Source organism: Poecilia mexicana, unplaced genomic scaffold (genome assembly GCF_051168715.1).
Source record: "Poecilia mexicana isolate PSO_F unplaced genomic scaffold, ASM5116871v1 scaffold_23, whole genome shotgun sequence".
Taxonomy (NCBI): domain Eukaryota; kingdom Metazoa; phylum Chordata; class Actinopteri; order Cyprinodontiformes; family Poeciliidae; genus Poecilia; species Poecilia mexicana.
The window spans coordinates 2,320,508-2,330,528 of NW_028263392.1; the positions used below are offsets into that span (position 1 = coordinate 2,320,508).

At 39.6% G+C, this 10,021-nt stretch overlaps 1 protein-coding gene across 1 annotated transcript; it reads left to right on the top strand.

Moving 5' to 3' along the window:
- Nucleotides 1–2,472: 2,472 nt before the first annotated feature.
- Nucleotides 2,473–9,100, top strand: LOC106910094 (uncharacterized). The gene is made up of 5 exons (XM_014976673.2): nt 2,473–2,799; nt 3,772–3,897; nt 3,980–4,048; nt 7,971–8,066; nt 8,871–9,100. The coding sequence occupies exons 1-5, from the start codon at nt 2,758–2,760 to the stop codon at nt 8,946–8,948; spliced, it is 411 nt and encodes a 136-aa protein (XP_014832159.1). The 5' UTR covers nt 2,473–2,757; the 3' UTR covers nt 8,949–9,100.
- Nucleotides 9,101–10,021: the final 921 nt, after the last annotated feature.

Consider the following 10,021-nt stretch of genomic DNA (forward strand, 5'->3'; position numbering starts at 1 on the left):
TTTTCCTGAGGAAATGGGCCAATATTACAACAAGCACATTGAAAGAAATTCTGCCAGACTGGTTTTATGACCCTTTTTTAGATTGAAAAAAACAACAACAGCCAAACAGTAATAGATTACTGTTTGGCTGTTGTTTTTTTGCACAGTCACATCTCATCTGGAGATAAATGCAGGAATTTTTGCAGGCATGTACATGAATCTATGCGTTTCTCATGAAACGTTCATCAGATAAACTCTGCAGGTTCTCTGTATTCCTCCGTAGCTGTACAGAGTGAGATTTCAGATTACTTATTTTTTACTATAATATGTCTATAAATTTGTACTGTTGAGTACAAATGTATCATAATAGCCAAGTTTGTTGAGGTATTTGTAAGTGTTAAAAGTGACAACTAAAAAGTGACATTTATGGTTGTATAAAAGGTATTGCTGATCGATTTCTTTAATAATCACAGTGGTTATAACATTTTTGATCCTTTTTCTCAGCTAAATCTTTGCAAGATTTTTAATTTGTTGCCAACCTTTTACAAGGTGCTGGACTCCTGCTATGTAACATGTTACTTACAGATTTCAGCACAAAAACATGATACAAATTGCATTAAAAAAAATAGCTTATACTGAACAGATAAATATAAGGGTACTTTCAGTTCTGTTTGCATAACTTTTTGTAAGTTTTTTATTTTAAAAACGTTTTCAAAAGGTAACTCCTGCCATAGAGCCTCTTTAGATGATTTGTTTTTGTTTCTGTTGTTGTAGCCTGATTTTGTTTCATTAAAGAAAATAATCATTTCGCATTTCTTAGTCTTTCTATTGGGCCAAACTTCAAGGCAAGAGGCATTATAAAAGTCTCCTTAACCAAACACCTCAATCCAAAGAACACCAGGCTAACAGCTAGCTAATGTTGCATTAGCTGGAATGTAGCAAATTATTCCCTTTTTTAGATCACTCATTGTAACAACTTCCTCTCTTTTTCATAGAGTTAAACTCTTATGTAATTTTAAAAAAATGAAACGAAACAAAATTCCTATAATTATTAGAACATTTAAAGGACTTACTTTCAGCTTTGGCTCTTGTATTTCTCAAATGAAAACATACTGAGATTGTTAGCATACTGTTAGCCTCTACGCACAATGAAAATGTTTCCTAATCTGCTTCTTTGCTGGTTGTATTGCTTACATTAATTATATCATGCTTTAGGTATTTGACTATATTTACCTTTGGTTTGCTACTTTAAGGTTTTTACAGTGAGGCATGTTCATCGGTAAAAGTACCCAACATGCTAAACATGTCTGAAGCTAATCATAACTCAGTTTGAGGAGTACATTGCAGCATTGAATATTTGAATGTTTGTTAGTTTTACAAAAACTAAGCAACAAATTAAGTCCAAATCCTAATCTAAAAATGTAACGTCACCTTGAGGATCGTGGAACAATCAGCCCAGACTAACACGTTAGCTAACAAATCACACACACACACGCACAGGCCAAGGAGAGATTGAGGTCAGAGAACTGTCCATGCGGTTATGCCAACAAAGTATTAAAGTTATGACCCTGCTCTCTCTTTAACTTTAACTGGATCAGATTCAGCCACCATGGCTGGATGTGACCTACCAAATGGACAGGGCCCGAACATGATTAAGCCTCTTTAGCACTCCTTAGCTAAAAGCAACAAGGGAGTAATATCCAGCATGTTTTGAGTTTCATGACATAAGCTAACTCCATTCATCTAATCTTCTACTCATGCTATCCTGTGTTAGCTGGGCAGACTCCTCCAATTGACCCAACTGCAGTGTTACCTGAATATGGACCATCTACAAAAATGTAACACTTTTATTATAGTTGCTCATCTTCAGATGTGCAGCTTTTTCGCCCTTTATGATTTTATCCCCTCCAGATTTTTTTCTTGAAGAACTACTTTGTGAGTGTACTGAATGTAGCAGAACCTTTTCATTTGAACTGACGCCCAGTAAGTGCTTCAGGTAAGTAGACTCAGCGTCTCCTCTAAGTAGGGAGGAAATTTCCTTAGTAACCAGAATGTTGTCATTTCTCAAGACAGCCACAAAACCATTTTGTCATTATTAAATAGAAATACTACACATAAACAATTCTCAAGCTGTCACCATTCTTGTCACTTTGAATCTGATTGGTCGGATGGTCTCCGTTAGCAACCTGCTGTAAATCCTGTTACCTCCGTTAAGATGTGATGAGTGAAAATATACTTGTGATTTCTTTTACAAAGACACATGAATCTGATCAATGTAGCATTATTTTCCTCAATTCACTGCAATTTTTATTATTTGTATTCCTTTTTATAAAAAGTAATTTAAAAAAATTACTAAAAAGATCAAATCAGCAAGGGTTGCAAACAAAACTGAGAAGAACAAAACCTTCTACTTATTAGCCTTCAGGCGTAGCTAGCATATTGCTACATGCCAGCATAATGATCCCATGCTCTCTTTTAGCCGCTTGAGTTTTTATTAGTGAACAAGTGTCACTTTTGCCACTGTGCTGTGGAAGTGACTGGAATGGAAGCAGTGTGTGGTCATTGGTCAAAAACCTCCATAAGGTCGATCAGATGGATCCACAACAGCCCAACATCAGAGAGGAAGCCTTGAGGTTGTCACTTTATCTGGTCAAACAGGTGAGTGGATGATCTTTTCCTTGGGCTCAGGGTTTGCTCGAATTAATTCCACATCTTAAAATAGATTAAGAATCACAATTGTCTGCGTAACAGGGAGCTGTACGACCATCTCCTGCAACGATGTCTCACGTGAAACGATTCCAAAGTATCCCCATGTCTAAGGTGTGTAAAGTTCTACTTTTATTTATATGAATTATGCTTTAATCCTGTACTGCCTGTGCAGCAGTGTGTTTGCTACTTGTCGTGGCCTCCCTTTGAAGGATGCACAATAATAGCAGAGATTGCTTTCCTATTAATTTTTAATGGAAGATGTTGCTTATTTTGTTGGTATGTAGCTTTAAAATAAGATGTAAAAAATTGCAATTAACTACTTATGCTGCAATTCACTTGATTAAAAATTCTAATCATGCTCCACCACTAATACTATCAAATAAAAATCCATTATTAAAAAAAACAACTAGTTATGATGTGAAGACTGACTGACTTCTGCGTTATTAACTTCATATAGCAAGTGGCTGTGCAGCATTTCACAGTGGCTTCTCTGCTTTTGAAACATTCTGACCTGCTGCTCGTGTAAAGTCACAGTTGAATTAAGTAGTTCAATCAGGAAATACCTGAAGTTTGCTCCCCCACCTCCTTCAAACGAAACTGATGTCTAACATTTGTGCTGCGTTTGTGCAGCAAACATTTTTGTTTGTTTTGTGCCACTGTCATTTTGATCTCTCGTGACCTCTGAAAATTTTTATTTTTTTATTTTTTTTTATCTTAAAACTTATAACAGCACAAACAAATTTTGTTGCATCCCAAACGTAGCACAGTTGACTGGCTCTGCGTTTTGTTTGATTTTTTTGTAAATGTGGACTGACTGGTTGACCTTTGATGACCTCTGGACACACATACTGATGTTTTTTTTTTAAATGATAGAAGCACAAACAAAAAAAATTCTGCTGCACAAATGCAGCACAAAATATCTCACACCAAATTCCTTTCATTTGAACAAGGTCTGGGGTCCAACTTGCAGAAGACATTTCACTTTATTTTGGCTAATGCCAGACCTGGCATCGGCATCACTGAAGTTACAATTTGAGATATTTGGTTGGTTGATTCTGAAGCAAGTTGTCCGCCTGATTCTAGTCAATGAGGGGTTTGTGTAAAGAGGAGGACTACGCATTTCTGGGAGCGTCAGGAAGCTCGACCAGAGGTTCCCCAGACGACCGGGGAGCTTTGGAGGAAAACTGGAAAGACACAAAGGAGGCGAGGGTAAGAGGAACGACAGCCACCAATCAGGACATCAACTGTCACCACGTCGACATTTCTGATCGTCCATGTCTGCGTGCGTCAGGCCCGCCGGCGCTTGGAATGGGAGCAGCAGGAAAAAGAACGACTCAGAGCAATAGAAGTCAGCAAGAAGGTTATCAAACACACACACACACACACACGAAACAAGTCTGTACATCTGTAAAAGCAAACAGTATTTATTTCCAAACTTCGGCTCAATGTAGCAGCTTCAGTTATTAAGTGAAATGGGCTAAACCTTGGCAGCTTGTTTGTCATCACCAGCATGATGAGAGACCACATGCTTTGCCAAGACTCACACACAGGTTTCATGCAGCAGCCAAGCAGTAGTAACTGAAGCTGATGGGTGTAATGACAGATCACTCTGGCCGTCGGCGCACTTAGCAGTTTGCCGGGTTTTTGGGGGGAGGCAGAGCACTCAGGAGTTTGGATCGAAGCCCTCAAGTGTTTCATCAGAAGCTTCCTGTTAATAACTGGTTTGTAAGGAGCTCATTGTCGCCGTCAGGACCAACAGTGGGAGCAAGTTTTATTTTTGGCAAGTGACTTGAGTGAACTGGATCAGTTCCATAACTGCCTAACCCAAATTCACAACAGGAAATGGGTTTACTAACACGAGGTTAGTGAAGATTGATACAGTTCCTGCCTCACCAGGCATCATTTACTATTTTGGACTACAGATTGTAAATAGTCCAGATCTCATACTTGTTTGTGGTGTTTTCACACTGGATAGTCTGGTAGACTCAGTTCAACTGGGGACCAAATCTCCAATATTTGCAGTGTGAAAGGGTACAGTTCCCTTTCACTGCACTGGGTTAAACAAACCAATTTGAAAAACCTGTACCCTCCTCGCCAGTGGGGGCGCTGCACCAAGAACTAATGAAGGAAACGACACAACGACCTCTGAAAAAGACATTAAGCACAACTTCCTGTTTCACGGAATGTGAATGAAAATGAAATGACATCAGATTTTAGTGGTTGTCTTTTGTCGTTGGTTAAAGCCATTTCTCTTGCTAGCGCTAAAACTTGAGCGTTTGTTTTGGCTGTATTTACTCAGAATGACTTGTGCTGTGGTCCACTTCCTGCTTTTGGAGGAAGTCACTTGGCATTCACACCAGAGTTCACATCAACTGAAACAAGACTTAGGGTTTTAGGTGGACCAGAGTTTTTATTTTTGACCCTCATCAAAGAGTGTTAATTTCCCATCCAGGTTCACTTCATAGCTGTGGGTTAAATCAGATTCACTCCCATGGAAAGATAAGTCTGGCCCACAGTCAGGTCTTATCAGTAGTTCACGCCTGCATAGACGAACACACACGAAGCAGCGGCAGGAACACATTTGGCACGTTAGGGGAAAAAAAAAAAAAGAAATCTGCGTGTTCGGCGTGTGGACTCAAACAAAATAACATACACAGTTGCCAAAACAGATGGTCACCCTCACAGATGTGGAATGTACACACACAAAAAACAGCTGTGAAGGCTTCGTTTCTGACAGGAGTGTGTTAAACCGGCGAGGGACCTGACCTGCTGTGGCCATCAATGTTTCTGCTAGGGTCTGAAATTAAATAAAAAGACATTTACCCTCACAAAAAAGGTCAGTGGACTTTCTGTTACACTCCCACCTAAACATTTAGTCATACACACTCTTTCTGATTGCAACAAATCTAAACCAGATTTGTGCAGCCGCAAATTATTGGAAGTTCAGGGTTTTGGCAAAACCTCAAATGCAGACTTAATGTAGCTAGAAATGCACTTTTAAGGTTAGTTAGAGGAATAGTCTGCTTCAGAAACAAGAGAACAAAATTCCACCAGCCCTCTCGGGACAGAAAAAATGAGTAAATATGGCATATTCCTAGAGCATTTTATTTTGCCGCAAAGGAAAGTAGGTAGGCAGGTTTGCTGGTTGGTTGAGATTTAAAAAAAAAAACTCAGAGTACTTCTTTTGCTCCACAACACACTATTAATTGCCTTTGCAGTGTCGTAACTGCTTCTACCTCAGTTCGTCTCGGCCGATATCAGATCCTGCCATGCCAAGCGGTTTGACTGACAGCAGACTTGAGTTCCTTGATTGGCCTAGTGTCGTTGCATGAGCAAAGGCCAGACCTTGCAAACTCCAAACAAGAACATTTCAGTAACTGCAGCGAAGTGGCTGACATGACTCCATGAGTCAACTTTTGAATATCATAACCCATCTCTCGGGGGAAGAGAGAACCGGTGCAGCTGTGGGCAGCGTTCTGTCCGAGTTACAGTTTGACGCTGGCCACTGTGAGTTTTCTACATATGAACCTCTATAAGGTCCATATGTAGATATTGGTGTACATCTTTTGATTGCATTATCTAAATCCTAAAAGTTAGGTTTGTTTGAGAAATCCTTTAACCTCCCATGGCAACCATTCAGCTGTGCAAAACGTCTGGGTGGACCAAGTGATGCCCCAGTTGGAACCCAACAAAAAGGTTTCATGTGTTACGCAGATGATACTTTAAATTTATTTATTAATCTGCAGCTGTTGTAACTTTTCTCTTGTCAGTTCTGAAGCTAAATCAACGTCACATACATGAACAGATTAGACAAGTTAGCATTATTACACATACAGAATAAGGTCTACTGGCAAAAGTAGCTCTCAAGTAAGTGCTTGAGGATGTGGAGGTTTGCCTGATTTCACCTCCTCCACATGTGTGTCAGCTCGCCTTCCGCCTTAAAGTGACAGACATTGAGCTAAATGTCTCCCTTGCTCACATCAACTTCCTCCACCCTCTACAGCTGTTGAAACACCCGCGCACATACACACAAGTACGCAGCATGACAGAAATGTTAATAGATGGCAGGCCCGGGTCATTTGGAGCAATCGCAACCGACCATTTCACATGTATCCATGTCAAGTCCTTCTATACAGAAGGAGAACATATTTCCAGTCCTCTCCGTCTTTTACAAATTTTCCTGAAGAGCACACAAACAGAAGGGAACCGGATCCACCAGAGACCACTGTGAGGTCAGGGGTAAACCGCCAGCAGTGGTTTTTTCACCACACGTCTGTTTGGGAGCCTGGAGCGAAGCAGAATGAGTTTGCTGACTGCTGGGCTGAGGAGACTGGCATCTTCTACAAGCATCACTCAGAGTTTTGAAGTTTGGTGATTGCAACCAATTGGTTGCTGTGGTTACATCAGCATCCAAACTGTCCGATATAAGAAAACTGACTGGGATGGGTGGGTGCATACTGGGTACTACCAGGTGATTTAACAGGACAATGTAACCAAACAGGTATAAATAAAACCTCAATCTTTTTCAAATGTGTGAAATACCATATGCACCAATAAATTGGCCCAGATTTCTTTAATTTTGGGAGATTGGTGATCGGCCGATACATGTAAATCTAGCCGATCTGATCTAGCGTGGCAAAGGTGTGATTAACCTCTGTCCTCTTTTGGTCCGACAGTCTGGCCCAACAGGTCATGTCTGCATGTTTACCTCAGTCACTCCACTGTTGCCAACTCAACAATTTTTTGCTATATTTAGCAACATACCAGAACAGAAAATTGGAATCGGCCACAGTCGGAATCGGCAGGTCAGACTTTTTACAGAAAACTGCAATCGGACCAATTTAAAAGCCAAGAAAGTGCCAGGAAACCAATGGATTTAAAGTCTTTTATATTCATTTCATTGTATATACACTATAGTGCCGATTTAAAACACATGTTGTACAAAGAAAAGTCATTTTGATTCAATCACAGAAACATTCCAGCTGATCGTAGATATCAAACAGTTCGCTAAGTTTGAGTTTATTATTCAAAGTGGTTTAAAACGTTTAAGGAAACCAGCATTCTGACAAGTGGTCACATGTTTACAAAGAATCACACCAAGTGCAACTGTAAAAGGTCATCGATGGTCAAGGTCAAATATGGAATCTTTTTGATTTTTCACATTCATTTTGTAATTCTCAGGGCAGTGAGGCATAGCTGGGTCCGTACTTTTTCCTTCCGTCTTTTTAACAGTATATTTAATAATTCATCACTGTTGACTGTGGGAAATTCTGGTGTTTCAGGAGAGAGAGCAGCAGTGGAGGAAGCACATAGCAGAAGTGACGTCCAGGCAGGAGAAGACTCTGCAGGACAGACGGACGAGACTCCACAGCTTCAGGGTGAGAGACGAACGGAAGAAACAAAATCAAACAAACAGAAAAGTCAGATTTATTTATTTAGTTAGAGAAGATGACAGGCTGGCTGAACAAGAAGGAAATAATGAAGTTTGGTTCTGGACAAGAAACAAGCATATTGAACATTTAACTGTTTCTTTGATGGTGTTTGAAACAAAACACAGATCTATGTTCTATGTTTGTTCGATTGTTTCTTCACATTTTAATCTGCATCTTATCCCTGTTGTTTTTCTCCTTTTCTTTTTTCCCTTTAATTCAAAGAGTTTTCCACCAAAAAAATAAAAATCTGAAATTCTGAGATTTGTCTCAGAAATGTTCGAGAAAAACAAGAACATTTCTGAGTCTGAAAAATCAAAACTTTGCTAGAAACCCCCCGCCCCCCTCCAAATCAGAAAACTTTAGATTAATCGTTTACATTTTTGATAAAGTATTTTGGACATTTCTGAGAGTAATCGCAAAAAGATTTTTCTCTAACTATTTTTTTCTCATTTTTTCTAGAATTTTTTTGGGTGGATGTTCACTCCTGCTCCAGGCCCAAACAAGACCTGGTCTGTTAAAATGATACTGGAATAAGTTTGATCTATTTTAGCAAAGAGAATTGGAGTATTTCTTGTCCATCCATTTTGGAATTGTTTTCTACTCTGTGTTGGTTTGTTACATAAAACGACCATAAGAAACACTGAAGTTTGTCATCTGTTTTCTCTGATTATCTTTTCTATTCCGCTTAGAGCTCAATATCCTTTAAAATAAAATCCCGTAACTTCTCAGCTCTCCTGTTTCGTCCCTCAGGAGTTCCAGAGGAAGGTGTTGGCGGAGGAGGAGAGGATGGAGGGCGCCGCCGTCCACCAGCTTGTTACCAGGATGTAGACGTATCACAGCACACCGGGGCGAAGGCGTGAAGAGTTTCTTTAAGAGTCATAACTATAACTGTATGGTGTACGCATAAGGTTAGAATTTACAAGTTTCTGTACAGAGTTTCATTCATGAGACATGAAGCTATTTTATTCACGTTATACTGAAAAATAAAGATGCAGCAGTAGATCCAGTTTACAAGGTTTTTGAGCTTCCAAAATATAGCAAATGAAACGCTTTATATGTTTATGTGTTTTCCTTTACTTACTTACTTTATTGACTTTATTGTCATTTTGCATGCACAAGGTGTATACAGAACGAAATTTCGTTGCATACGGCTCAGGACAGTGTTTTGAGCTTTCAATGTTGTGAGGTTACTCCAAAATAAAATAAAATACAATATAAAAATATGAATATAAATATAAACTATAAAGTGCAGGAATGACAGTTAAAATAGAAATTATTTAGTTCTGTACATGTGCAAGGCATAAAGTGGAGACCAAATTTTAAGTGCAGTGCGGTTTAGAGTTCAGTAGTCTGATGGCAAGTGGGAAAAAACTGTTTCGGAACCTGGTGGACCTGCACCGGATGCTGCGGAACCTCTTTCCCGAGGGCATCAGGGAAATCAGGCACATAATTCCATTTTATAGCACAATAAATTAACTATGTTACCTTCAGCTGTTACAGAAATACTGTGCATGTCAAACACAACTTAAAAGAAATGTGACTTCATAATTTAACTTCTTGAAATCGGGCCTCTGTCTCTTTAAGAAGCTCCTGCTCTTTCAGAAACTCCACCTTCAGCAAGTCGTAACATTATGGCTCCTGTATTAACCCTTTTGCAACATTTTTTACCAGCGTTGCTCTGAGAAGTAGCTCTTATGAGCTCAGCAGATGACTTTGCTAATCGCTTCTGGCTAGTCTGAAGGAGCCGAGTGGAAACTGCAGATCAGAGGAGGAGCTTCATACTTGAAGGCGGCGCTAGGTCCAACCAGGCGCTTTGCACAGCTGAATGGTTGCCATGGAGATTAAAAGGATTTCTTAAGCATGCATGAAAGAATCAAAGCTGCACTCCAGATATGTTTTTG

Coding starts and splice junctions, on each gene's coding strand:
- LOC106910094 (XM_014976673.2), top strand. CDS start 2,758: ATGTCTCACGTGAAACGATTCCAAAGTATCCCCATGTCTAAG. Junction 2,800..3,771: donor AAAGTATCCCCATGTCTAAG/GTGTGTAAAGTT, acceptor GCCTGATTCTAG/TCAATGAGGGGTTTGTGTAA. Junction 8,067..8,870: donor CGAGACTCCACAGCTTCAGG/GTGAGAGACGAA, acceptor TTCGTCCCTCAG/GAGTTCCAGAGGAAGGTGTT.